This window comes from Paralichthys olivaceus, chromosome 20 (assembly GCF_024713975.1).
Source record: "Paralichthys olivaceus isolate ysfri-2021 chromosome 20, ASM2471397v2, whole genome shotgun sequence".
Classification (NCBI taxonomy): domain Eukaryota; kingdom Metazoa; phylum Chordata; class Actinopteri; order Pleuronectiformes; family Paralichthyidae; genus Paralichthys; species Paralichthys olivaceus.
In genome coordinates, this window is record NC_091112.1 from 6845136 (window position 1) to 6873033 (window position 27898).

At 42.3% G+C, this 27898-nt stretch overlaps 7 protein-coding genes across 17 annotated transcripts in view; 3 read left to right on the forward strand and 4 right to left on the reverse strand.

Annotated features, from left to right (window-relative positions):
* Nucleotides 1–22: 22 nt before the first annotated feature.
* mrpl9 (mitochondrial ribosomal protein L9) lies at nucleotides 23–2653 on the reverse strand. The gene is made up of 7 exons (XM_020102008.2): nucleotides 2392–2653; nucleotides 1624–1783; nucleotides 1353–1477; nucleotides 1208–1261; nucleotides 972–1073; nucleotides 749–832; nucleotides 23–521 (listed from the first exon to the last, which is right to left on the reverse strand). The coding sequence occupies exons 1-7, from the start codon at nucleotides 2467–2469 to the stop codon at nucleotides 195–197; spliced, it is 930 nt and encodes a 309-aa protein (XP_019957567.2). The 5' UTR covers nucleotides 2470–2653; the 3' UTR covers nucleotides 23–194.
* A 263-nt stretch (nucleotides 2654–2916) lies between these two features.
* LOC138405828 (transmembrane protein 272-like) lies at nucleotides 2917–4741 on the reverse strand. The gene is made up of 5 exons (XM_069515782.1): nucleotides 4519–4741; nucleotides 4375–4440; nucleotides 4236–4286; nucleotides 3960–4151; nucleotides 2917–3677 (listed from the first exon to the last, which is right to left on the reverse strand). Exons 2-5 carry the CDS (start codon nucleotides 4433–4435, stop codon nucleotides 3415–3417), a joined length of 567 nt encoding a protein of 188 aa, XP_069371883.1. The 5' UTR covers nucleotides 4436–4440; nucleotides 4519–4741; the 3' UTR covers nucleotides 2917–3414.
* Nucleotides 4742–5218: 477 nt separating this feature from the next.
* Nucleotides 5219–9991, reverse strand: LOC109638817 (1-phosphatidylinositol phosphodiesterase). 4 transcript variants are annotated; one of them, XM_069516750.1, is made up of 6 exons: nucleotides 9793–9991; nucleotides 9272–9385; nucleotides 7534–7574; nucleotides 7004–7090; nucleotides 6037–6607; nucleotides 5219–5840 (listed from the first exon to the last, which is right to left on the reverse strand). In XM_069516750.1, the coding sequence occupies exons 4-6, from the start codon at nucleotides 7060–7062 to the stop codon at nucleotides 5457–5459; spliced, it is 1014 nt and encodes a 337-aa protein (XP_069372851.1). In that variant the 5' UTR covers nucleotides 7063–7090; nucleotides 7534–7574; nucleotides 9272–9385; nucleotides 9793–9991; the 3' UTR covers nucleotides 5219–5456. The 4 variants fall into 4 exon arrangements, with proteins under 4 accessions (XP_069372851.1, XP_069372852.1, XP_069372853.1 ...); XM_069516751.1 differs by having other exon boundaries at nucleotides 9924–9947; XM_069516752.1 differs by lacking the exons at nucleotides 9272–9385; nucleotides 9793–9991 and adding an exon at nucleotides 7685–7745.
* On the forward strand, nucleotides 9910–12004 carry rpz2 (rapunzel 2). 2 transcript variants are annotated; one of them, XM_020101933.2, is made up of 2 exons: nucleotides 9910–10030; nucleotides 10943–12004. In XM_020101933.2, exon 2 carries the CDS (start codon nucleotides 10996–10998, stop codon nucleotides 11680–11682), a length of 687 nt encoding a protein of 228 aa, XP_019957492.2. In that variant the 5' UTR covers nucleotides 9910–10030; nucleotides 10943–10995; the 3' UTR covers nucleotides 11683–12004. The 2 variants fall into 2 exon arrangements, with proteins under 2 accessions (XP_019957492.2, XP_019957493.2); XM_020101934.2 differs by having other exon boundaries at nucleotides 9917–10030; nucleotides 10950–12004.
* A 440-nt stretch (nucleotides 12005–12444) lies between these two features.
* Nucleotides 12445–18635, forward strand: krit1 (KRIT1 ankyrin repeat containing). The gene is made up of 17 exons (XM_020101907.2): nucleotides 12445–12698; nucleotides 13743–13912; nucleotides 14005–14161; nucleotides 14353–14445; nucleotides 14527–14656; nucleotides 14735–14978; nucleotides 15292–15407; nucleotides 15513–15656; nucleotides 15749–15905; nucleotides 16348–16455; nucleotides 16755–16911; nucleotides 17010–17161; nucleotides 17250–17416; nucleotides 17540–17627; nucleotides 17718–17924; nucleotides 18076–18192; nucleotides 18307–18635. The coding sequence occupies exons 2-17, from the start codon at nucleotides 13811–13813 to the stop codon at nucleotides 18394–18396; spliced, it is 2229 nt and encodes a 742-aa protein (XP_019957466.2). The 5' UTR covers nucleotides 12445–12698; nucleotides 13743–13810; the 3' UTR covers nucleotides 18397–18635.
* Nucleotides 18636–19473: 838 nt separating this feature from the next.
* cyp51 (cytochrome P450, family 51) lies at nucleotides 19474–24009 on the forward strand. The gene is made up of 10 exons (XM_069516749.1): nucleotides 19474–19870; nucleotides 19953–20051; nucleotides 20597–20773; nucleotides 20864–20990; nucleotides 21079–21253; nucleotides 21389–21508; nucleotides 21599–21794; nucleotides 22069–22164; nucleotides 22274–22442; nucleotides 22716–24009. The coding sequence occupies exons 1-10, from the start codon at nucleotides 19706–19708 to the stop codon at nucleotides 22892–22894; spliced, it is 1503 nt and encodes a 500-aa protein (XP_069372850.1). The 5' UTR covers nucleotides 19474–19705; the 3' UTR covers nucleotides 22895–24009.
* Nucleotides 24010–24121: 112 nt separating this feature from the next.
* Nucleotides 24122–27898, reverse strand: part of akap9 (A kinase (PRKA) anchor protein 9) — a 54773-nt gene continuing 50996 nt past the window's right edge. For 6 of the 7 annotated variants that reach the window (XM_020101968.2, XM_069516748.1, XM_020101966.2 and 3 more), the window contains 10 exons: nucleotides 27486–27785; nucleotides 27185–27396; nucleotides 26916–27021; nucleotides 26544–26738; nucleotides 26180–26383; nucleotides 25800–26032; nucleotides 25610–25704; nucleotides 25366–25516; nucleotides 25010–25140; nucleotides 24122–24663 (listed from right to left, as the gene is read on the reverse strand). In XM_020101968.2, the coding sequence (XP_019957527.2) occupies nucleotides 24620–24663; nucleotides 25010–25140; nucleotides 25366–25516; nucleotides 25610–25704; nucleotides 25800–26032; nucleotides 26180–26383; nucleotides 26544–26738; nucleotides 26916–27021; nucleotides 27185–27396; nucleotides 27486–27785 (1671 nt within the window). In that variant the 3' untranslated portion in view covers nucleotides 24122–24619. The remainder of the gene's footprint in view (nucleotides 24664–25009; nucleotides 25141–25365; nucleotides 25517–25609; nucleotides 25705–25799; nucleotides 26033–26179; nucleotides 26384–26543; nucleotides 26739–26915; nucleotides 27022–27184; nucleotides 27397–27485; nucleotides 27786–27898) is intronic. The other variant, XM_020101965.2, reaches the window with a different exon arrangement.

Sequence of the window (27898 nt, forward strand, 5' to 3'; positions counted from 1 at the left end):
ATGATGCAGGCATTACACATGGTAAAATATTTAAATCATGTTAGACTTTAATCCTCCACGAGTTCTTTGACACTGCAGTTTCCATTCATTTGAAACCTTTCTGAAAAGAGTCCTTGTGTTTCTATGCAGGTATAATGTGTATTTTAGACAAACAATCCATTTTCAGTTGTGTGAACATCTTCATTTTAAGTCCTTCAGTCTTTTTTCGGGCTGTCACTAGGCGGTGCTGTTGTATCTTGAGTTGTCTGTGTATCTGAGATTGTTTCTTGAGCTGCAGAAGCTTCTGCTGAGGCTGAATCTTGACCAGCTTGAATCACGGAGTCTTTACCAGCTTCAGCCTCCACTGCTGCGTCAGAAACAGCCTCCATAAGAACTTCATCTGCTTCAGCAGCCGCTGCAGTTTGTGCGGCCGCCGCCTCTTGCTGCTGCTTTTGTCTCTTCATCTGCCGCTGATAAGATGCAGATGGGTCTTCATATGGCATCAGTGACATTGGGACACGGACAGTGTTTATTCCATTAACCTAGATAATAAAAAAGATTAAGAATTCTGGCAGGACAACAGCAAAAACTGCTGTCAAGTTAATGCGGCTGCTGCATTTTGTAATAACATAAAAATGATTACTGTCATGCTATATTACAAATGTGATGGCTCCGTATTATTTCCATGAGAACAAACTCATTTCAAACAACTAACCACTACAGCTTGGAGCTACATGCATGTGATGCAAAGAAAAAGAACATCTCTTACCGTCACTTCACACCAATAGTCGCCCAACTCCTTGATTGGTTCAAATGGAAGAGTCAGTGCATGAGGTGGCACGACAACTCCCAGCTAAGAAAAAGGTTTTAATAAAGTTACACAATGACAGAGACACTTGTCAAACAGCCCATTTCTTAAAGTTCCGACCGGATAATGTAACGTAGGGGACGTACAGGTTAAAATGAGGATGCAAAATCAAAGACTGACATACCTTCTTTAGAAACTGTCGGCAGACGACCTCTTTAGTGAGCTGGAATTCCTCAGAGGGCATTTTGTTTATCTGCAGCTTTGAGCGTTTGAGGAAATCTAGTGTCTGTAAGAAAAACCCACCAGGAAACATTTGTTGGAAAACTGTTGACCCGTTGTCACATGTTAATATCTGCGTCTGAGACAGAAGAGCCTGGTAGTGAGGAGGACAGTCTTTGAAGGGTCAAACACAAGACTCACCATTTGTGCAGTTCGGGTTTGGATTCTGTCCTCTGGTCTCCCCTCACGCAGAAGCTGTGGGTAGAAAAAAGAAGGTGATAATGATAAATAGCTCTGTGGTGTAATGTGATGGAGAAATGAAACAACATCATGGAGCAGTACTCACTCTTAACTCCTCCTCGAACATCTGTTTGTTCTCTGGTGATGAATACACTGCGAGACCCTGTGGCAGCAGCTTGTTTCTGCCGATTGATTTTTTCACAAACACAGTGTCTCCTCGTCCACCGAGCTCTGTCAGAACAAACAAGACATGTTGACGGTGCAAACAGAAGCCAATATTTCTGATATTAGGCCTTTAATATATTTCACTACTTCCTCTGAAGCTCTAAGTCCCAAACAATCCTGATGGATCAGTTAAATACACTGAAGATACTCACTCGGTACAGTCTGAGTCAGAATGAGCTCCATCTTCTCGCTGGGGGCCCTTTTGGTGTCTTCAACTACCTTGTAGATTCTGTGCCTTCGGGGGTGAAGCCTCGGCGGGCTGCCTATTTTGGACAAGGGGACCTTCCACCATCGCTCCACCACAACTGTGTTCTGTGGAAAACATCAGGCACCAGAAAATGATGTCACACACTTTCAAGTCTTCTGTCGTGTCCAGGGGGAAAACCAGGTGACCTGTGTCCTGTGCAATGCTTCAGACTATTTTGCAAACAGCCCCACAAATACTTGATTTATTATCACACCTTTTGGCAGCACCGTCACAGATCCTTTTGAAAAACCAATGGAACCTAATTTTTAAGTTTCTAATTAAGATTTGACAGGAAAAGACCCTGTAGGGAAATGGAAGTAAAGTGGAAATGGTCACTGATGGTGGAGGAAATCTACTTGATGGAAAAGCTGATACACATTGTGAGACTGCAAGAAATATACATTATCCCGAAGGACACTGGAAATGATTATTATGGTCTGTGCAGGATCACTGCAGTGGGTTTCACTGAAGGAGCTCAGTAATAGAGTTGTGTGTTTTATGGGATTTGTGAGGTTTTCCCAGAGCCACACAGTTGTTTTGTATGTTGTAGGACTATAAATGCAAGTTTGAGAACATGTCCAACTTCTCGTTCAGTCAGGTTTTTATTCAACAACGCAAAGACCAAGCTTGAGGTGAAAAACACACAATGAATGATTTAGTATCAGTCACTGACCTGAGCAGGAGTCAGAGATAAACTCCTGACAGAAGCAGCGAGCGCATCGTGAAGGACGCGGCGGCCTGAGCTCCACATGTTCCCGCAACACCGCAGACAAACACCGCGTAGCAGGTTCGTACAGACGAATCTCCACGAGGTTAAATATCGTCTCTGTGTGTTTAATTTATCCCGGAGTGGATCCGACTGTCACCGATTAGGTGACCGCAGCAAACACGCTAGCTAACCAGCGTCGCTTTCTAGTGACGTCAAAGGACCCCGCGCACCTGCAACAGCTGCCCCGAACAAAGCCTGAAATTTAAATCACCACCTTAGAAAATGAAAGATAGATAAATAAATAGAAATAGATAGACAGATAGATAGATAGATAGATAGACAGATAGATAGATAGATAGATAGATAGATAGATAGATAGATAGATAGATAGATAGATAGATAGACAGACAGACAGACAGACAGATAGATAGACAGACAGACAGACAGATAGATACAGAGATAGATTTTTTGTTTTAATAGTCATATACATAATATTAACCCATTTTATTTGTATAGAAAGTCAAAAACTCAAACACACATTACAGAGAATTTAAAATAAAGACAGAAATTTAGAAACACAATTTTTTTTTAAATTGCATAATCTTTAGAGTCCTTGTCAGAAAATCAGAATTCATGCAATTTGTAAAAGAATATTAAAAAATGTGATGTAAAGACAGAGCTGCCATGTGAGCTGTAACAGAAAAACAACATGTCATACTTTGACATGTGAAAATATACACACACACACACACACACACATGGGCGAGGGTGTCTGATGTTGAAAGACCTGAAACACCCAGATTACATCACTGATGATGTGTTCAGGAGCATCTGAGAGATGTGCTTTATCCAGTGATTGAAAGCCATTTTTACAACTACTTTATAATTATACAAAAAACAGAAATAATTTAAAAAAATAACCCGAAGCAACAGGAGCAGAATTTATCAAATTTGGGGAAATTTTCACTACACAAACCTGGATTTATTTCACACATCACCAACTGTGTATTCTGCAGAATCGCGTATAGAACCATATAAAGTGTTGCGGTTGGGAATCAAATGGCGTCTTGCCCTCACAGTCTTGCAGCAGGTCAGTACAGCCAAGCAACAGCCAATGACTAATATGAGCGTCAGAAAGATCCACGTGAGGGTGGTGACAGCAAAGGCAAACTGGAAGGTTGTCTTGTGGCAGTACAGAGCTTCTCCTGGTGTGTAGCTGGGAGGATAGACAGAGTAAACCCAGGTGGTGCCTGAAGGGAACAGAGAGCAACACTGACATCAATTTCATTCAATTCTGAGTTGAAGACACATCAATCTCACGCAGGATACCATCTTACAGTAGCAACAACAGAGGAACATGCATTTTCAGGGGCCTTTAACAGTGATTGTCACCAATTTAGTCACAAATACTCACATGTTTTAGAGAAACACTTTGAAATCAATGATTTGAGACCAAGTTTTCAAGATTTTTTCGTGTTTTAACCATCATTGAAAGCTAAAATCTGAAACATCTGTCTCCCATTTTTTCCCACCTGCAATGAACCAGCAGAAACTGAAGAGGTACATGAGCGTGGTGAACGACAAACTCAGGATGGAGACTGTGCCTTCCCTCCTGTCGCTCCTGGTGTAGGTCAGAGAAAGACAGAGGAGGCTGGCCGCTCCCATCACCATCAGGAAGACGGGAATGTTGGGTTGTACTGGACAACGGTGCAGATGTGTAGCTCCTGCAGAAAAATATGTTTATTGAAGTTTTGACAAATGAATAAGATTCCGGCTTTGGCCAAAAACAACAACATAAAAACACCTACCCAGTCCAATGCCTGCAATCATAACCATCCACCAAATAATATTCACCACCACTACAAGAAAGACGGAGAGTCAGCAGGACAGTAAAACAGATTAAACAATGTGAAAGGAAATTAATGTGATGGAGGACAGGACTCTAACCAAATGTTGAAATCAACACAGCATTTCTAGGAACAAATTCTTCTTCTGGAGACGGATTCATAATCACTGTAGAGAGACAGGAGATATTAAATAAATTATTAAATATCAACCAGAAGATCTGCAGCAGAAGAGTTGTGCTCCTACCTGTTCAGCTGTGAGTGGACACACTTTAAGGCCTTTTTCTTCTTCCAGGCTTCACTAAGTGGAGAGTTGACACTGGGCAGGATGTTAAGACACGATGTTTCAAGCCAAAGCATTTCAACAACTGTTTCGCAAAACTTTCTGCATCTAACTGAGAGGAACTGATGATAAAATGTGTCACTGTTATCTGATATAAACCATCTGCAGGCAACGTGCGCTTTAAGCCACCAACCACACTTGAAATTTTAAATTTCACAGGATTCTGTGGTTCACTAGTTAGAGTACACAGTGAGGAAATCATGTATATTCAGCATCAGTGTGGCAAGAAATACTCAGATCTCACAATCATACTCTAATATTTCAGTGTTTAATACACATAAACACAAGTTAAAGTGTCTTTTTTCAATGTTGAGTAAACTAATGAAGTGCTTTTAAGGTTAGAGTAAACCATGCAGACATAAGAGGTGAAATTAGTTTTCTGCTTCAGGTAGAATGAGGCTCAACTGGAGCAAAGCATGTGTGACAGTTTGGGTTTGACACAAAAGCTGACACACCTGTTCCCTTTGTCTCGGACACGTGGAGACCAGCGAGCCGGGAATAAGACGTTAGAGCCGACTGGCATCTCTGCAGTAGTGACAATGAAACATGGCTGCATCAAGGTTTACAGGTGATGCACAAGAAAAGTGACCAATAAAACACATGATCTGGTTCCACAGCAGTTTATTACAGCACAAATTCTCCACATGATGCCATTTATGTGACTTTTATTTTGTCTCCAGTATCTCTGCTGAATGACACAATGACAAGTTCTGTCTGAAGTATAATTTTAATCATGTTTGTTGCTCTAAAGTTGTTAAGTTATCGAAGCTTCAACTGTATTTGGTTTCCATAGTGATGGTTCTAGTGGATGTGATCTACTGTTCCCTATACTTGATTTTGGCTTAAACATTAATATTCAAATGTTTCCTCATCTTCTTCCACTGTGGAGGAAATGTATATTTCAAACTCCCCTTGCTAAGAACTGGATTAAAGTCCCGTCTCTTCTTTGTCACCTCTTTTAGTTGGAAGTCAATGATCATTTGAATCATGGGAGCAGCAGGGAAGTCCATGCATATGATCCCAAGGCGCTGGTTAAGGTCCGTCTTGGCGCTCAGGTAGTCGTACAGCTGTGCGTTGATGCGCTGAGCGATGGCTCTGGGGAAGGCAAACACACCGGCTCCACTGCTGAAGGTGAGGAAGATCTGGGCCTTGTTTCCTGCAGGCGCAGCCTCCAGGTGGCCATGGACACTTTGCCATTTCTCCTCCACGTGCACCAGAGTAGGGACCTAGATGGAAAAGAAAACTTTGAACTACCAACAAGATTCTAAAATAGTCTCCTCTGCCAAAGAGGTTATGTTTTCATCAGCATTATTTTTATGTGTATTGAGAAATTCTGTCTTTTAATTATAATTCCTATGGTTTCCTTTTTATCTAAAAAAGCTAATTCATTGAATTATGAAAAAGAATCATAACTTTTCATACCTTCCAGTCGTCTGCTATGTCGAGGGAGCCATAGCGCATCCCCAGGTCTGGCCCAGAGAAGTCTTGCAGGATGATGAGTTTCCCTCGGGCCTCTCCCATGGTTGGCACCAGCCGGCTGTGCCACAGCAGGTCCCAGTGAGCGTAGCGGTGGATGTAGTTTACGACAGCCCCATAGATGTCATACGTCTCACTGTACTCCTCCTTTAAACGCATCAGCACCGTCTCACTGGGAAACTCTTGCAGGAAGTCAGCTACACCCTCCAGGACATGACCAAAGTGGGCCCGCTGATAGGACACCCCGTGATGGATGGTGAGGTTCCCCTTGACGTGACGCACACGGACATCCAGGAAGCGGACACCTGCTTGGAGCTGGGAGGCCAGGCTCCAGGTCTGACACTCAGCGTACACACCTCCGAACAGGGCCATGGTGTTGTGGGTCCCAGGCATGGTGACCTCAGACAGCGGCTGATCATCGGGGATACTGGCCATCCAGGACGGGTTGAGGAACTCCGGGTTGGGAGTATCATCATAATCAGGTCTCTGAATGGCACCATAACTCAAACCAATGACGCTGAAATATAATGGAATTTGTTATAATGGTTCACCTGTTCTCAGAGAATGTCAAATATATATAAGATAATCGAGACAATAACTATGGAGAATAATAACCGAAATAAATATATTAGTATCTGTTAGATTTCTTATACATTAATTGTGAATATTTTCTTCATGGCTTCATTACACTGTGTTTTTTCAGACATTTCTGTATATTTGTATATATTTATTAATTCGTCAGTATATTATATGCATATAACCTTTGACAGTCATCTGTTTTGTGGTTTAAAATGTTTGTTTTTCCTTTTCATTGTGAATCTAATTTATTGTTCAAAGTTGTTCTAAATTAAATTAAATTCTTAAAGGTGAGTATGTCTTACATTAGGAATCAGTATGACAGGACTTCACTCACCCCAGCAGGACGATCAGCTCAGTGAACATCTTCACCGGACGTCCTCTCATGTTGCTCATATTTATTCCTCTGTTGTGATGACAGCGTCTATGATCAACAGAGGTAAAGACAAGAATAATACAACTGAGCTCAACATTTAATTGGATGGAATCAAAGTGAAGAAGTGTGATGGACGCACCAGCAGCTGTGCATAGTAGTAACATTTACTTAGTTTAGGGACATACACATAAATAAATGGACAGATTTTGCAAGAGGTTAGCTTTTTGGAATGCATACATTTAGTCAGTCTTTATTTTCTTTCTTCTTAGATAAATAGAAATGCTTTAAAATATGCATATATGAGAATAAACAGCAACAAACAGTGGAAATCATTTGATCCCAGTCCAGGCTGCGGTCGCTCTCCCCTCCAGGCAAATTCAATGGCAGGCCTAAAGCTTTCTAATCCCGAAACCGAAACAAACCGTCCACTGCTCCTGTGTCAAACCTGCTGATGCGTTTCTGTGGTGCTCTTGTCTGCTCCGGGTTCATACCTGAAACCTGGAGGCGTTTATCCTCAGACTGGTCCGGGTGCCTGGAGGGTGACGGACAGAGAGAGGGACAGAGAGGGAGAGAAGAGTGCAAGGGTCAGAGGCAAAATGACAGAGTCAGTGTGTCGACCCGGGATGTTATTGTGGGAAATACCATAGAGGAGCCGAGCTGTATGTGAGCACGCTGGGGTGCAAGTGGAGGGGTGTGTTTGTGTGTGAGGGGGTATTCATCTGGTCACGTCCCTCATTTATGCTCGGTCAGAGACTCATGGCATAATGGACTGACTTTGTGGCTGTTTAACCTTCTGTGACATTTCTATAACAACTTATTTATAAAAGCCAGTTCAGACAGTGAAGGGGAAAAGGATTAAAAACACAAAATGTGAATCTAAGCAGAGTGATTCTGTCAAAACCCAAATTTCTCACAGCTGCAGCTGACGGATTTCCCACAGTGTTGCTTATCAGTTTATAAAAGTCGGCAGAATACTGATAAGGTATCAGTGAGGGAAGGTATCGATAAGATTGTAATGATCCCAGTCGAGAAAAATGAACGAATGAATGAATGAATTTCGATTTAAGATTTAACAAAGACATATTTTTGGATATAACATAATAGTTTAAGAATTTCGTTTTGGCTTTGTTTGTCCACAGCTTTACCAAAAGGAGGTGGACAATATAACAGAGACGCAGAAGTAAAAGACATTAAGTAAAAGAAGGACGAGTACATTCTGTCATCACAGCAGCTTCTCTGTGTAAATGATGTTATAAGTGAGTCAGCAGAATAATAAATAAATGACTTTATTCATTTTATTCACAGTGGGATAGTTCAGTCTAATAGTTCATAAACCACCTCCAAAGATAAACTGGAGGAATGAACCAAAATAGTTTTGTGTTTGTTTCATCTTAAACAATCTTCTGTGTTTATATATTATACTGTATGATGTGTAAAATCTTGATCTGAAAAGTAACTGGTACGTTTTGTGTGTGTGTGTGTGTGTGTGTGTGTGTGTGTGTGTGTGTGTGTGTGTGTGTGTGTGTGTGTGTGTAAACGAGAGAGAGAGAGAGTATGGTAAAATCTGCAGATGTTTTCCCATCCTGTCTCATATCACTATGTGGGAAGTCAAACATTACACAACAGCCTTGTCCTTGTCCTGATGAAGAGTATTTGTTCAGCTGTAAGTACAGATCTAATACCCGGAGTGTGGAGAAGAGACATTCCTGCAATACTTTTAAGATAATAATAATCAGGTGAATTCAGGTGAGACCCAGGAAATCAAAGTTTTACAAAACCAATTCAATACTTAGCTTAAAGCTGTTTTCAGTACCAACATGCTGTTTATTAAATTTGACAGTTAAAACAATAATTGTGTGGGATGATTTATGTCTGAAGCCTATGAGGTCAATGTAAAATTGTATTTTAATTTCAGAGTTACTTTACTAAAGTAAAGTGCAAACAAGAGAAGACCCTGAGACTAAATGAGAGAACATTATGGCTGACGTCTCTATGTTCACTCCTCCATCACCTTCGTCACAGGAACAGGCAGCAAGAAGCTGAGGGGGAGGAGCATGTATGTTTGCAGGTGTCATTCTTCATATTACCACTAGATGATGCCAAAGTATGAAATCTCCATGTAATACATATAGTTTCAAGTACTCCTACAGGTCCAACAGACTTTCAGAATTAGGTGCATTTTTAAATTGTCTTTTCCTCACGTTCTGTATCGTCTTTAAATTAACTTACCGTGTGTGACCATGTTCGAGACCTCGGGAGCTGTTACCGTGGAGGATAAGTGTGAAAGACAGGAGACGCTGATCATAATGATGGAGGACATCCAGGAAGATGGAGGAGGAACTTCTGGACCATTAAAGAAAGAAAGCAATAAAATAAAGAACATATTCTCATTTATTCACCAGTTGATGAAATTAATTAATCAACAAAAGACCTTCATGAACTTCATGAAGCATATTAGTTGCCCCGTCCTTCCATTTCTTTTTTAAACAGCTTCTGCTTACTTTGATACCAGTTGACAAAAGTGAGTAAATGTAGATGTATCCTTCACATCCTCATTCCCTATGAGTGTATTCTATATATCAGTCTTTATGTATTTACTAACTCCTACGAAAAAATAAATCCACAGCAACACTCAGACACAGAAAATACTGACGGTGACTCTGTGTCCTGGTGATTAAAGTGCATCATTCTGTGTTTCCTGATCTTCTCTGTGGTGTGTGAGTATCACTGATGCAGGTTTGTGTGTGGACCTGTAATTAAAACACCACAATGGAGAGGATGGCCTGTCATTCAGCATGACGCTGCAGTGCATCTGGAGGAACTGCCTCTCATCCAATCAGCACAGGGTGCATGAGTCACTTCCTCATGTTCACTCCCTTACTTGGCAGGAGGGGGCTGTCCTGTTGTTGACAACGGAGGAAAATGGTGGAGAGCACAGTCAGACGGCTGCTGTAGAGAGAGAGAGAGAGACCAACAGTTTAATCTCTGGTGAGTAAAAATCTGCTGCCTCACTTCTCTGTAATCTCTTATCTGATGGGAATTCTGGGTAACAGCTAAATCAGCTGGGTTTGGTGAAATGAAATTGAAAGACTGGGTGGTGGATTCATGTGTGTGTGTGTGTTGGAAATCAGGAAATGACAGAAAGAAGCTGGAAAACAAAACAGCAGCAGATCCTGGAAGTTAAAGTTAAAGGTTCAAAACAGCTGCTGAGGGTTATTAAAACTGGTGAAGAGGATGAATGAAGGTCTCAACCTGTAGACGTCTATTTCAGGTCTTTCTTGTGTTACTAATCAAGTCACACCCACTGTTCCTGAGTATTTTGTCCTGCAGAGCAGCATTGAGGAGGATGATTAATGCCCAAACTATGACAAACATTCATAACAGTTGGATTTAGGTGTCCTCTGTAATACTGGACCTTAGTTATAGCAATCATGATAATTCGCATTCCGAAATGTTTGCTGGTCATCCTAGTTATTTGTGATATATAAGTTTAACAACAAAAATTTTATTCGATTCAATTTGAGAAATTATGATGAATATATTTTTCTATTTTCTGCCTTTTTTTAAAAATAACGGCAGATTTCAATAATAATCAAACTATTAATTCCTTCCGTTCCTCCCTCAGCTCACACGTGTCAGCTGAGTGTGTATCCCGACAACACAAGCCCACACTGTGGGCGACCGGTTGTGAGTAACATAAGCGTGAAAGACGACACCTTTGACAATACGGCGCAGCAGCAGCTGGTGACATGTGGGCTGCAGGCAGAGCAGCCACATATGATGTTAAGTCTAAGCAAGAAGAGGAAACATTTGATTCGGACCTAGTTTTGAGTTAAAATGTGATTTTACTGTCCACAAAGGTTGTGATCAGATGTTTGACTTTTCCTTTTACCTCTCCAGTCTCCAGACTCACTTTGTGTGGACCCTAAAGTGGCAGAAGAAAAGCACCAGTGATGGCTGATGCAGCACAGATTAAGAAAACTGCAGCTAAGGTGCTGTGCTGTGTGGAGAAGGTGTCTTCTTTCGCCTCCTCCATAGACCCCATCTTCGGCATCGTCTCCTCCCTGGTCGGGGTGGCTCGCAAGGGCCTGGTCGATGACGAGACCCACGCTCTGGACAAGGACTTCACGGAGATCCGTACCAAGCTTGAGACCATCTCACACAAGAACCTGCAATGCCTGAGGAAGATCCGCATCGATGAGGTGAACGAAACCTACGGCAAGTACGAGGAGTACATCAAGCACCAGTACACGGCCTTCAACGAGATGGTGGCGCAAGTGAAGAAGGACCCGGACAAGACCCAGCAACACATGGAGAAGTTTGAGAAGATATACGAGAGAGACAAGAGCGACTTGAGCCTGAACGTGTACTACAGCGGCGTGATGGGTACAAAGACGCTGTTTGGAAGATCCCTGCTGAAGGTGTACATGGAGAACTGCGATGGTGACCTCGAGATCATGGAGCACCGCTGCTCACACATCGCCCACCTGTTCCACATGGGCCTCATCGCACTCATGGCCTACACAGCTGTTACAGAGGACGATGAAGACGAGGTGCGAGACAAGTGGGCGAAGAGGGTGGAGGACATCCAGGGGAAGATGCAGGAGGTGCTCAGTCAGTGCAAAGACAAGTCGACCTGAACATGGACCAACAGAGAGGGAACTTTCTCTGGGTCTGACGGTGACAACACGGGGATCATCGTCTGTACTCTCAGCTGTGGACCAATGAAAAAAGATTATATTACAACGTAAATATATATAAAAACCAAAACTATGTTTGCATTTGTACAATTGAGCTGCACTTGATATTGTTTTCTCAAAATGTCATCATTTGTCCAGACTGTTATTGTTTATTATTGTTTCAAAGAGACCACTGTTTGTTTCAGCTGCTTTGTGCTACAAACCAATAAATGCTGATGTTTTATACAATCTCCTCAATTAAAATGCATAAACTATCAGTTTAGTAAGTGGTATTGTGAAATAATTTTTATCTACTCTAAAGTTTATGTTTAAGTAAAATTTGCAATAAGGGCATACCTCTGAATTCAGAATGTAATAATACTTTTCATCATCCGTAATATATATAACACCAATAGTATGTACTGCCATTAATAATATAATTTATAACTTTATATGTCGGACTATGTATTCTTGCAGCACATACAAATCAGTCTCCTCTGGAAAAAAAAGTTAAGTCAGTCCAAACTATTTCAAACCTCCTAAATATCATTTTAAATTCTCATTCTTATTATTTATTATGTTTTCAAATAATAATTTCAAATTGAAGAAGCCAGGAGAAGTTTGGGGAAAATTAATTTACAGTAATTTTATATGATGAAACAACAACACATGGACACAACATCTTGTGCTTGTGTGTGTGTGTGTGTGTGTGTGTGTGTGTGTGTGTGTGTGTGTGCACTGAGTCCCCCTCACCACCAGAGTTCTCTGTTTCCTGATCTGAAACGTGATTCCTCGGTCGGTCTCTGCAGCCCTTCCCCAAAATGAAAGGCCTGTAGCCGCTTCAACACACACAGATCAGCCCTGGAGGTTTAACCGGAGCTCAGTCCCGGTTGTTCACCGTCAAATTAACCCGGCAAACCCTCCGCGAGACCCGGGGACAGACTGACTTTGTTCGGGGACGAGACGCATCGCTTTCGGTGAGTTTGAGCCGCTGAAGAGGCGGAAAACACGGTGATGGTGATGAGAGTTAGTCTGAAGCCTCCCGGAGGATTCACGACTAAAACCTGATCGTGGTTGTTGTGCAGGAATAACAAGGGACCAACGAGTCAACACGGAGTTTAATGTGAAACACTTTTATATTCAGTGTAATAACTGTGTACAGACCACAGAGTTTGGTTTCCGGGGCGGGACCTCATCTATCAACTCAACAAGTTGTTGTTTTTTCAAACTAATGATTCAAACTAATGATTCAAACTAATGATTCAAACCGAAGTACTTGATATAATTAAGAGATTTCACACAGTGGTTTATTCGCCTGTTATTGTTCAATTGACTTTCTATTTTACTTTATTACTTAAACACTTTTAAGTCAACGTTTGTGTTTGAAAGTGAAACCTTAAGTGCTTACTATATTGTAAATGTATATGAAATTAACATGTTCATAATGTATTATAAACGTGGGAATATTCCATCTATCTATCTATTGCTCTATTTTCTCTGATCATTTTCCATTGTTTTATTATATTGTTTCTTTCTTTTAAAGTGCTTTAAAACATTGTTAATATAAGTGCTATATAAATTAACTTTAATATTATTATTATTAGTAGTAGTGTAGTAGTAGTGGTAGTAGTAGTTTTGTAAGTGTTCAAACTATTAGTAGATTCATCAATTATCACATTATCACAACTGTGGATAATTAATGTAATTTTAAAGCAGTTGACTGTACAGTAACTATCTTTGGGTTTTGGACTGACGGTCAAATACAGCAAGATTATTATAAAAATGTTTCTTTGTGTTCAGAGAATATTATAATGGATATTTTGACCTCATAACATTTAATAAACAAAGCAACTGATCCAAATTAAATTAAAAAATAATAGGCATATTAATCAATCATGAAAATAACAGTGTTAATTCCCTATTAGAATAACACATTACATTATCAAGTATCATAGATGACGGTCTACGCTTTACACATTCTATGAACTCATATTTTCTCCACGTGTGATCCTCTGTGGCAGGCATGCCTCTGCACAGCATTTGGCCGTCACATAGGATGTTTTGTCGGAACTGAGGAAAGGTCGGCACGATGGGCAACGAGGATTGCCTAGAAGATGTGTTTGTCGCCGTCATCCGCCCAAAGAGTCAAGTCAGCCTGAGCTCAAAGGAGTACAGAGCCAAAGCCTATGAGGTAAATGTGCCGAGTCTGATAGTTGATCACCTGCATCTAGTTTAAAACAACAAAAAAGAAAACACTGCTTATTCCCTCTGGTTCCTGTAAAGATCCTGCTGATTGAAGTGCCTTTGGAAGGGAAGGAGAAGAAAAGAAAGAAAGTCCTCCTGGCGACAAAGATCCAAGCTGCAGGAGACAAATCTAAATCCATATTGGATTATGTTGACGAAACAATCCGACCAATATCCAATAATCAAGGCTTCATAGGTGAGTCTGGTATTTACACTCCAGCTTATTTCTACTTTTAAAAATCAACAAATGACTTACTGCAAAAACTTCAGTGAAGCTTTAATCTATTTATTGTCACAGGCTGCACATTTCTTAAATGTGAAATTACCTTCTCATCAGGAGTTTTTAGAGGATTGGAAAACTCTCTTCTAAATAGTTTGGATTTGCAGGAAAGCGAGTGGTGCACATGAAGAAATTTCCTCTCGATGGAATCAATGAAGGGAAAGAGGTCTCACTGTTCGTTGTGCCAGTCAGTGTTAAAGGTGAGTAAAGAAACAATTTCAGATTTTGTGAAGTACATTATAAACTTTACACACTGTGCATTAATAAGTCTTTCTAAACAGACAACAGCAAGCCTGTCTACAGCGCCGGGAGCCCCAGCTTCTACTGTTTCCAGGACATCATGCGGGTTTGCAGTGAGACCAGCGCTCACTTCTGCCCCATCACCTCCAAGATGCTCCTGGCCTTAGACAAGTGAGGATATATTTGAAAACACACTCCTCTTTAATAACGCGGGATGAGGCTTTAACTTTTCCTCTTTGACCTCCGCAGATGGTTAGCAGAGCAGCACACCATACCTCACGCTATCCCCGCCCTGTTCAGGCCGGCACCCGTAGAGCGGGTGAAGACCAACGTCAGCAACCCGGCCTACAACAGTGAGGGCAAGCTGAGTGACGAGGGTCTGCACATGGGCTACACTGCTCTGGAGATCAAAAGCAAGATGATGTCCCTGGAGAAGGCTGACATGTGCATCCTCAACCCACTGTACGGCTCAGATCTGCAGTACACCAACCGGGTGAGAGAGCTTGACCCAGACAATCTCCTGCTGCATTCTTCATATGTGAAAGAGATGTGAAGACACATGATTCAAACTCAGGGTCAGGGACAATTTAGGGTTTAGTAGGAGCCGGGGATTGAACCTCCATCCTTCTGGTTAGTGGATGACCCACTCTACCTTCTTAGCCACAGCTGCTCAATTTGTAAAGGAAGATGTATCTCTATCATGACATCAGGCAGACTTTTATGCCAGAAGAGACTTCTAGATGGATATATTAACCATATAATATATAGTTTTTAATGATATAGACTCTCTGTCCTCTTTTGTACAGGTGGACAAAGTTATTATCAACCCATACTTTGGGCTCGGAGCTCCGGACTACTCTAAGATCCAGATCCCCAACAGGGAAAAGTGGCAGCACGGCTCCAACTGTGTGACAGAAGACAAGTGAGGAGTTTTCAATGAACCACACTGTCCTTACTGCCATCTGCTGACAGCTTCTATTGTTTGCTGTAAAATATGACATTCAACACAAAGTTCCTGTCTCTGCAGGGAGCGGCAGTGGGTGGACGACTTTCCTCTCCACCGCAGCGCCTGTGAAGGAGACACAGAGCTGCTCTCGAAGCTTCTGGACAGCGGTTTCTCAGTCAAGCAGCTGGACAGTGACCACTGGGCTCCTATCCATTATGCCTGCTGGTGAGTGTGACGAGAGAGTCTGCAGCATCCGTATGTCTTTTGTTTTCCTTTGTCTCGTTAACGATGATTCGCATTTGTTTGCTTTCATTCAGGCACGGCAAAGTCGAGGCAACCAAGCTGCTGCTGGAGAAAGGTAACTGTAATCCGAACCTGCTGAACGGTCAGCTCAGCTCCCCTCTGCACTTTGCAGCCAGAGGAGGTCACGCGGAGATCGTGCAACTCCTGCTGCAGCACTCTGAGATCGATCGGGTATGAAATGTGATGCTTACGTCGTCTTGACTCTTGCTTCCTCTTCTTTTTTCCCCCAATATGATTATCAGATGTCTTGTATAATTTTAACACAAACCTGTTGTCAATGCTGCAGCTGCATGCATATCAGGAATTATGTAAACACATGTAATATTTCAACCTTAATATCCGCCTCAGAAACTGACTAACACAGAAAAACGTTGCAAAACTCTTCACCTTAACCTGAGCTGTTATTTAATTAAATTAAATTAAAAATATTGACATATTGAATATTTCTTTTCTTAGATGAGAAGTTTAATGTAAGTTTGATTCCTTTTTTCCAAGTAATTGCTCAGTAGTAGGAATTCAAAAACACATTGTATGTGCTATGTGATCACCACCACACTAGATGTCATGATAGAGCTACAAGGGTTGACGATAAACAAGTACATATCACCAACAGCACATGGAAGACCAGCAGAAGAGATCACCTCTACAAGTGTGTGAGGAGAACAAGCAGAACGAATGGGAGGAGACGATGAAGCTTCTGCAGCAGGCCAGCAGCAAACCTGTGAGTCGCTCATCAGACACCAATTCATCTGTTTGTGATGCAAACGTGACGACAAAGTGAAAAAATATATTTTTAAGTCATGGTACATAGTAAATGTGTGTGCATGCATGTTGCCTGTTATTCCTCAATAGCATCTGCTTGCATATGTGAAATGAATATGGCGTATGTTGGAATAACAGTTACATATGCTGGTCACTAGATGGTGCTTTTTCCTAGATCGAGATATAAAAAGAGAAACTATTTTAAGCTGTTGCACTTGTCTTGTTTATGATCTGCATGTGTGCGTGTTTTTTCCACAGTATGAGAAGGTGCGCATCTACCGCATGGACGGCTCGTACCGCTCTGTGGAGCTGAAGCACGGCAACAACACCACGGTACAGCAGATCATGGAGGGCATGCGTCTTTCTCAGGAGACCCAGCAGTACTTCACCATCTGGATCTGCTCCGAGAACCTCCGTGAGTCCACACATTCATCCAGTGGCTACGAAACCGACCACAACCAAGCATTAAAATGGGAAAATTGATATATGTGAGTGTGTGTGTGTGTGTGACAGACCTGCAGCTGAAGCCGTACCATAAGCCCCTGCAGCACCTGCGGATCTGGACTGAAATCGTGACTGACCTGACGGTGCTGGATCCTCAGAGGGAGACGCCTCAGCTATTTCTCCGCAGGGATGTCCGGCTGCCTCTTGAAATCGAGAAAAAGGTAGATCACATTTTACAACAGGCTGCTAATTTCAGTACATCTTGTAATGTTTGTTGAAAACTCCTCACTCTGCCACATACTGTTCCAGGTGGAGGATCCTCTGGCCATCCTCATCCTTTTCGATGAGGCTCGTCACTGCCTCCTGAAGGGGTTCTTCCCTGCTCTGGACAGCAAGCTGATCACTCTGGCCAGCCTCCTCCTGCAGATCATCTACGGCAACTACGAGAGCAAAAAGCACAAGCAAGGCTTCCTCAAGTAAAAGCTTATGTTTTAATACATGCAGCTCTGATAAGATAAAGCTTTTTCTCTTCAGAAATGGACAATTTGGGGAACTGAATAAAGCAAAACGCTGCATTTGTGTGTTTCTATTTTCAACAGTGAGGAAAACCTGAAATCTATTGTGCCGATATCAAAGGTGAAAAGCAAAGCGTACCACTGGACCAACAGGATACTTCACGAATACAAAGTACACTCAATTCTTTTGAGAAGAAAAATTCTTTGAAAAATCGTGCAATTGTTCCCTGACATTACTCAAAGCCTGTTTGCTCTCCGACAGGCCCTGAGCACCAGTGAGGGGCTGAGCAAAGAGATGCACCACCTGCAGCGACTCTTCCTGCAGAACTGCTGGGACATCCCGACCTACGGAGCGGCTTTCTTTACAGGCCAGGTCTACACCAAGGCCAGCGCCAGCAACCACAAAGTCATCCGTGTGTACGTCGGGGTCAACACGAAGGGGCTGCACCTCATGAATATGGAGACCAAGGTACCATGTGTTTTGGTTATAATATGTCAATTAATGGTTATAGTCCAGGATTGCAATAATTGAAACCCCATGAATAGACTTGGTTTATTTGTTAATTGAACATGAGGTGCATGATTTCATATTTTAAAATGTTAAATCTCTGCACTCCTAGGTCCTTCTCATCAGTTTAGAGTATGGCACGTTCATGTGGCAGCTTGGACACGCTGACCAGTACTTCCAGATACACAGTGGTGACAACAAAATGAACTTCATTGTGCACACAAAACAGGTAAGAGCAGCCTAGAGCCAATTTACAAAACTCAATAATATGCAAACAGGCTTTTCATGTTAAAATACATTTTTTACTGTCACTAATACTCTGATGCCAATCACCTCTTCACAGGCGGGCCTTATTGTGAAGCTTTTAATGAAGCTGAGTGGACAGATGACTCCAAATGATAAAGCTGTAACAGATAAATACGCTTATGGTTGAGAACTGCCGGAAGAAACCAACAGCTGCCAAACATCCCTGTGCAGATTCTTCTCACGCTGACTTTCATCACCAGCTATAAGGACAGAGATCAGCCAGCTCCTCCACATGTGGAATATTAGGCTCAACATTATCGTTCACAACTTCAAAATGTGTATTTTGACAGGTCATACATTTTCATGTCATGTAAATATATTGATTATTTAATTTGTTTTGTTTTAATAAACTGCCTGATGTATGGATGAACTTGTTTTTGAACTATTTAAACCACAAGAGCTGCAGATCAAATATCTTTAAATTGATAATTAAGAGGGGTTGCTTTGCATCATCTGGGATATACTAGTTTGATATTTAATAAAACAGATATTAGATTATTACATCTTTAGATAATTAGAAAATAGTTTTATAGCGAACATAGAGGCTGCATTCTAAATACTGAGCTCTTCTTGTAATGGCACTAAAAGTAGAAATACATTAGTGATATGGGCAAAAATATAATCCAGATAAGACATTTTCACATCAGTCAATAATTATCCCAATTAATGTCACATGATTATTTCTTTTAAATTTAAAGACACGTTTATATGTTTTCACTGTTTGTACAATGCACACATAATACATCAATATATGTTTGACATAATGCTACTGATGAAAATTATATATTATAACTACAATACTACATTTAACACATTTAAATTTTGATTTTTCAGTTGAACACTGATTTGACCTAAAACATTTTAAAACATATTTAGATTTTGAACGTGACTGTGTTTTGGTTGAGCTGATAAATAAACTGATTTAATGGAACCTTAACACTGATCAGCCTCAAACTACAGCTGATCACTTCCTGTTCTGAATAAACAACATGTCAGGAATATTTCTTTAACAATAAGATGAAGTTGAAAGCAGCAGAAACACCGGACTGTTGGAGAATCTACACGTTTCAACAGAGATTTCCCGGGAAAAAAAAAAAACGCACAACCGAGTGCTCGCCCTGTCGGGAGCGGTGACGTCATATAGCAAGACATGGGTTCAGGTAGTGCCGGCCAATCACGGCGGCGGCTGCTTGACGGACACGCGGCGAGCAGCCAATAGGAGGGCTGCGTTGGTCAGGCGGGGGCAGGACCAGAGCTGACAGGTAGAGATGCTGGAGGAATATCTCGGGGTGTCCCGAGCGCGAGCCGCAGAGCAGGGGCAGCTGTTAGCCGTTAGCTGCTAGCCGCTAGCTGTTCTCGAACTCCCTCCTCGCTCACTCGCAGAGCGGCTGCTCCAGGATCAGTGTCCGAGGGAAACTTGTCATCCTGCAGCCGACATGTCGATGCACTTGTACCAGCTGAGCAGCAAGCTGCTCGGGGACACTGTGGGCAAAGTGAACGAGAACCTGACCTCGGTGGTTCTGGCCGCCTCCGTCATCACCCTCACTCTGGGATATGTCTCCAAGCTGCTGCTCAGACAGGCCTCCTCTGGACCGGACCCGGTGAGTGAGCGCGACGAGCGAAGCCCAGCGAGACTTCGTGACGCTGTGAACACTCACGGTGCTTTGTGTCTTGTTCCCGCAGAAACATCCACCGTACATCCCCTCCAGCATCCCCTTCCTGGGTCACGCCATCGCGTTCGGGAAAAGTCCCATTGAATTTCTGGAAGATGCGTATGAAAAAGTAAGTAGAGACAAAAATAGGAATAAATAATGATACTAAATGTTAGTGACTGTTTGTGGTCACTTTATATATTTAATATAGTTTATAGTTGTATAAAACATTTTTATTTTCTAAAGTTACCTTCTAGTTTTTATAAAGTTTTTGTATATACGATTAGCACGGGTTAACTTAACACAGATCTATATTTATTTTCTCTGCACATTTTCTGCAAATATTTAATATTCCTTCACATTTTTAATTCCTCTGTATATATTGAAATCGTATGCAAATGTTTAATTTCTCTGTAAAAGTTTAATTTTGCTTCAATTGTTTAATTTAATTTACTTTATTCCTCTGTACACATTTAAATTTACATTCATCTCAGGTGTGTGTGTGTAATAAGATACAAACATTCATATTAGTCCATATTGTAAAATTATCACAATAAATGTCACATAATTATTTAAGACTGAAAAATAAAGTAAAGCAGAGGAGGAATAAATTGTCTCTGATTTATTTTCTGCTGACCCTGGAGCAGTCTTGTAAATCCTCTGCTGTCCTCTCAGTACGGTCCAGTCTTCAGTTTCACCATGGTGGGGAAAACGTTCACGTACCTGCTGGGCAGCGAAGCAGCGACGCTGCTGTTCAACAGCAAGAACGAGGACCTGAACGCAGAGGACGTCTACTCCAGACTGACCACCCCGGTGTTTGGCAAAGGGGTCGCCTATGACGTGCCGAACCCCGTGAGTCGTATATACAAAAATATAAAACAACAAAAGTTCTGACTCTGTATCAAATCAGCTGTTACACACACTTTCTGTCACATGTTGCAGATCTTTCTGGAGCAAAAGAAGATGTTGAAGACTGGACTGAACATCGCTCGTTTCAAAGAACACGTGAAAATCCTCGAGACAGAGACCATCGAGTATTTCGAGAGATGGGGAGACAGCGGAGAGAGAAGTAAGATCATTTGCAGATCACTTTATCACTTCAAACTATATATTTAAACGTTGAATCAGACTGATTTGGATTGTTGCTGTCACGTCAGACCTGTTCGAGGCCTTGGCCGAGCTGATCATCCTGACAGCCAGCAGCTGCCTCCACGGGAAGGAGATCCGCAGCATGCTGGACGAGCATGTGGCTCAGCTCTACGCCGACCTGGACGGAGGGTTCAGCCACGCTGCCTGGCTCCTGCCCGGCTGGCTGCCTCTGCCCAGCTTCAGGTGGGACACATCACACACAGTCAACGCCAAACCTGCAACAGGATATGAAAGAAAGACAAATCCCTGAACAAGGGCAATGACACATTTCAATACAAGCAAAGTTAAAAAACTAAAGATTTGAATTACCTTTTCCAGGAGGAGGGACCGAGCTCACAGAGAGATCAAGAACATCTTCTTCAAAGTGATTCAGAAACGCAGGAAATCTGGAGAGAAGACTGACGACATCCTTCAGACGCTCGTTGATGCCACCTACAAGTAAGACACCTTCACTCACCTGTGTCAACATCTCAATCTGTCTGAACAAATCCCTAAACTGCACCATTTCTAAACCCCTCCCCCCAAAAGAGATGGACGGCCCCTGAACGACAGCGAGATTGCGGGGATGCTGATCGGTCTGCTCCTGGCAGGTCAGCACACGTCCTCCACCACCAGCGCCTGGCTGGGCTTCTTCCTGTCCAGAGACAAATCTCTGCAGGAGCGCTGCTACGCTGAGCAGAAGGCCGTGTGCGGAGAGGACCTGCCTCCTCTGGACTTCGATCAGGTAAGAAAGGAATCCCTGTGGCGTCCCCCCCCTCCTGGCTGTAGAGCTGTACTGCAGTAACCAACCAGTGACGGTGTGATGAAGTGGTTAGGTTACTACAGTGGATCAAGTTATACATTTAAGCCCACTGAATACACCCCCCCCCCCCCTCCTGTCCTTTTCAATTTATTGGATGAATTTATAACTTCCTCAGTAATTCTTACAAATATTCTTCAAATAAAGGCAACATTAGAAAAAAGTATTTTCTCATACATTGTCCTGGTGTCGTCTGCAGCTGAAGGATCTCAGTTTGTTGGACCGCTGTTTAAAGGAGACCCTGCGTCTGCGTCCGCCCATCATGACCATGATGAGGATGGCTCGTTCTCCACAGGTGAGTCCATCTGGCCGAGCTACGCATCATTGATTTGTCTCAGTGCCGAGTTCCTCCCTCTGGTACAGAACTCTTCATGTAACGTATTTTCACCCTTTATTTTCCTCAGACTGCTGCAGGCTACACCATCCCTGTGGGACACCAGGTCTGCGTCTCGCCGACGGTCAACCACCGTCTCCTCGACACCTGGTCGGAGAGGATGGAGTTCGAACCCGACCGCTACCTCAATGACAACCCTGCTGCGGGGGAGAAGTTTGCCTACGTGCCATTTGGAGCCGGTGAGAAGAATAAACTTAAAACTGAATATTTTGTATGAATTAGTAAAATTGTAGTTGAACAATATAGATTTTTCTTTAGTATTAATAATTTATAACAACATACTTTAAATATTTAAGTTTTAAGAACATAATTTCAGATACTGATGTCTGTGCCAACTGTTAAATCGATCTCTTTTATTGTTTTTTTTTATTAAATCCTATGAAACAAACAAAGACATGAGTCAAATTGTATAAATCCAAATAAAAACAATATTTTCCTCGTCTGTATTTCAGGGCGTCACCGCTGCATCGGGGAGAACTTTGCCTACGTCCAGATCAAAACCATCTGGTCCACTTTACTGCGCATGTTTGAGTTTGACCTGGTGGACGGATATTTCCCCACGATCGACTACACCACGATGATCCACACGCCTCACAACCCCGTCATCAGATACAAGAGGAGAAAACCGTGAGCCACTGAAAGAAGACAGGGAAGGAGGAGTGAATCCAACTTGATCTCTGTCTTTCTGGGACTTGATTTGAGGAAACTTTAGATGAACACACTTCACTCTATCTAAATATCAAGCCTGTGCTTTTCTGCTTCCTTTGTTTAGATCTGGAGTCCATGGTTTTGTCTGAATGTTAACATGATACATCATTGTTTAGATACTTGTGTTTCCAGAGCAGAATACACCTGTTGTGTGTAACTCTGACTTGAACACTGATGCTCATATTCACAATGTGAATTCTTAAAAAAAAAAAAAAATTCCTGTGGACCCGTTTGTCAGGAGCTGTCGAGGGGCTTGGACAGAAAATTGCGACCTGATCAGATTGCATGTATTGTCTTCTGACCTTTTTGTCCAAGACTTAAAGATAGAAAAGGCTCAGATAAAGAAACTTGAAAAAAACAGATCTGCTGAGAAAAGATCATGTGATAAGATTGAAAGCTCCAGAACAGAAAGAAAACATGCAGTGTGATCGTTTCACCATGTTTATTAATCCTACTTCCTCAGACAGACCCTTGAAACCCTTTCCTGCACCAAATAACACAAAATCCCATCAGCTCTCAAACCGAATCACAATGCTGCACTTAGTGTTTTATGTCTGCTGACGCTCTGATCCTGGAAAATCAATGTTTGATGTGAAGAACTTCAGTTTTGTCTTTTTTCCACTGTAACTGAACTCTTTATTTCTGCTGATTGTACTTCTGCTCAGGTTTAAGGCTGGTAAATAAATATATTGTATAGGCCGATGGGTGTCTGCTTCTATCAGACCTAAACTAATAAAGGTGGAAAAAGTAATTTATGATCATATGGTAGCAATGATGATGTTCATGTGTGAATGATGCCTTCCTAAGTAAGAATTCAACTTTTTGCTTTTATTTTCTGTTAGGTCACATTATGATCCAAGAAAAAGTTACTGCACAACATTAATATTTCTTAAAAATACTACAATAAGGAATGACTGAACTGCAACTATAGATAAGATAAACAGGATGGTGAGATTAACCTCTATCTTGAACTATCTGTTGATGCAATGCAGAACATTGAAACATGGAATAAATAAAGTTTGTAATTTGACAGAAAAACTGGATGATCCTTAATCCTTAGTAAAAAAAACTAAAATAGCCAGTACTGTCCCAATGGACCCAATAAAACTTTCTTAACTTGTTGGTAAATTAAAGACAAAAGATGCAGCACTTTTTGAAATAATGTTGTCCTCTTTATTTCAGTTTTTGACAAAATACCCAGAAAATTCAAAGCTCCTAACGCTTTACAAAAATACTTTCTCTACAAATGTCCTCTGTAGTCTGTCCGACCTCAACAAAACACAGTGTAGTGTAGGATTTCCAGTAGCAGCCTCTTCAACATTGAACCCAAACATTCCTTACGTTAACGCTCCACCCATACGAACACGAACATAAATTAATCACGAGGTCTTAAATTAGCATTAGACAAATATACATGATTGTAGATTATCCACAACAAAGAGGCAGATTAAATTACAAACGTAGCTGTTTTTCAAGTGCTGGCGACAAAAAGCCTGAATACAACATGTCGTACACTAATAAAAAAATGTGTTTTGGTCCACACATGGAAAGATACAGTCCACACCAGAGTGATAGAAAACAGCAGAGCGCTCAGCACGAGAAAAGGCAACTGAGCAACTTTCTTCAAGCCAAAGCAACTTGTCAGCATCTATCGTCTCAAGCCAAAGTGCAATTGAGCGTACGAAGAAGCACCTGCGGAGAAAATCAAAGGTGGTTTAGTAAATGTGAGAACGTTTCAGGAGGAATAAACAACTCAGTGAAGTCAATTCAAAGCATTTACACAGTAAACATCGTCCTCTGTGCAGTAAATCACTTTTAGAGATAATCTACATTCATACTGTTAGCAAACATTTATTCATGACAGCTCATTTTAAATGATTCATGTTGAGTTTTGAGTTTGAGCGTGAATTTTTATAATCCCTTAGTTCAACTCTCAAATACTGATATCTGTCTCAAAGTGTAACATCCTTTGTCTTCCCCGTCAATCTACAGAAGCAGCTTTCCCTCGCACGTAACCCCACAGTGATGCACACGTTACCTGATGTCACGTTCCCTAGCCTCCTCTGCAGAGCCTCCAGTCTGGAGATGTAGTCGGTGAGTGCTCGGTCGGGGTCGTAGCTCTGCAGGTGGGAGCAGGTGAGAGCTCCATGGTCTCCGGCCAAGTGAAACCTGCACAGAGCAGAAACAACAGAAATCTCCTCGTCAGTAACAGAACGACATTTCAAGACATCGAGAATCTGGATCTCCATTTAATGTCTAAAGAGGGATGCTGATGTACAGTTAGTCAGTGCAGCAACGATCCATCAATAAATCATCTGATCAACTAGAGGATTCTAATTTATAACATTTAAATATGATAATATTAGTAAGCAGCAGCCTCTCTGTATGTTGTACCTGTGGGGGGTGGAGCAGACAGCTGACCGGGGAGACTCTCGTCCACTTCTCCCTCTGCTGCTGCTGGAGACTCCTCCTGCGCTGCTCTTGTCTCTGTACATCTCTACGCTGCCTGGGTGGAGGAGATAAGGGGAATCTCTCACCTCTGTACCTGAGAGAGAAAAGAAAGAAAAATGAACTGAGCATCACTTCCAGATGATTTTCTCCGACATGTAGAAATAATGAAATGTTATGTCTTTGTTACCTGATGTCTGACCTGTTCCATTCTTGTTCACACTGCAGAAGGTTGTGGAGTTCATCCCTGTGGCTTTATGCCATCGCTTCACTAGGAAACGCATTCTGCATTAACAGAGAAAAACATTTGTTTTTATTAAAATGGCGATACAAGGTTCATCAGTTATAAAATCAATTAACCCAGAGCTCCAGCAGCCGACCTGGAGAGGGCGATAGAGACTCGGACGGCAGAGCGGAAGCGCATCAGCCCTCGGCGACGCTGATTGAAGGATTCCAGGCTGGAGAGCGACGGCCGGCCGCCCATCCTGGACAGCAGCGACAGCGTGGCCTCCTCACACTCCTGGAAGCCTCCCAGCAGTAACAGCAGATATTTCTTCTGGTAGATCAGTGCTTTACGGAAGCTTTCTGACCTCAGGTACTTCCCATACATCCTCTGTAAGCAGGGGACAGAGGAGGAAAGAAAAAAAATAACCATCAACATTGATCTGATGGTTGAATTTCTGAGAGCTACAGTTTATAAACAACTTAATCCTCTGATACAAGTTGACTTAAAGGGACTAATTAGCAGCTATCAGCTGACCTTCAGTGCAGCGTTGTCAGCCTCAGGTCCAGTTATCTCCCGCAGGGCGTCTGTCCTGATCTCTCCTCTAAGTCGGGCCACCTGTGTCTGAGCCAGATTTAAAGCTTTCTCCAGACGGATCTTCTCTCGAGTCCAAGCCTCCCGCTCATGGGACAGCAGCGCACTGGCCGAGTCCATCTTTGACACTCCTCTCCTGCTGATGGACTGTAGGAGAATATCGATTAATCAACTAATAACTATTGCTGCTGTCTGGTATGATGTGGTACAAACAACAATAAAGTTGACGTTGAGTAGTTTTTTATAATAATTATGATAGAATCAAATGACATAGGGGGAAGGGAGAGCTGTTTCCGTGTCTACTCACACTTTCTCCTGATCCCAGTCCAGTCTGCCTGTAACGCCGGAGCTCCTCCTCCAGGCGGAGGGTGTGGTTTCTCAGATCGTTCTTCTCTTCGGTCAAACGACTGACAAAACCCGTCAGCTCGGCGTTCTGCCTCAGCAGCCGCTCCGTCAGGGAGTTGGAGGAGCTGGAGGAGCCTCCTGCCAGCAGGGACACACTCTGAGGGGAAACAAATCACACATGAGGGAAAAAACAGATGTCAAAGGTTTGGAAACATGAAACAGTTGATTTAGGAGGATAAACTCATTGTTTGTGTGAGTGGAAGTGAACAGGGAGACAATTCAAAAATAATCAGAATTCAAACAATCAAAACCAAAAAAAAAGTTGTTTACTGACCTCAGGGATGGAGGGTAGACCTGGGGATTGTTGCAGCATAGTTATGACCTCATCAACACTGGACTGTACCCAGGATAACTCTTCACTGTCAACCTCTGCAGTCAGCCTGTGGACACACGTAGGGAAAAAGCTATTAAAAAGGATTAAGGATTAATGCTTCATATAAACACAGACAAACTGTCTGTAGGTTTGTAACTACAAACACAACCCACATACAACAGTCATATAAGAGTTTCTCTAGATATATTGATTGCAGCCACTTGAATTACCTGCCAGTAGTCTTGTTTGCCATGCTGCGGATCTTTGAGGAAACGAGATGGAGTTTGCCCACGATCTTGTCGACTGTGCGCCAAGGACCGTGATGAGGTCCGCTGGTGTGACCTGTTGGAGAGAGCTGCAGGTGGGGGGACGCATTCCCACTCTTCTGCTGGAACACCCAGTCTGTGGTGCGGTCGGGGGAATCTCTGTGCCAGGCTGCCTGCTGTTTAGATAAAAAACAATATAAATGTAATACTTCCTGAGTCAGGACAGAGAAGAGTCACTAAGAGGTAAGCATTATGTGATTCTTACACTGTGGCTGTCAGCCTGCTGCGTTCCGCTCCCCTCCCTTTGTCTTCTCTGCTCTTCCACTCGGGTTAGCCTCTCCTCCAGTCTCTCCTTTTCGTCTTCCAGGCTCTTCCTCCTCTCCATCTCTCTCTCCAGCTGCTCCTGGGTCTCTGAAATTTGTGCTTCCAGGTTTTCCAGCTGGGCCCGAGCCTCCAGCAGCGTCTCCTGGTCCATTCTCGACCTCTGACTCGCCAAATTTAGCTCTTCCTCTTTTCGCACCACCTCGAGCTTCTGGGCCTCCACCTGACCGAGGAGATGCACCACCTGAAGAAAAATCAGGTTAAAAAAGGAATTAAACCTGACATGTGGTAACCCCTGAGAAATATTTAATCGGACGTAGATCCAGCTAAGATCAAAAATGTCAGTTTAAATACATT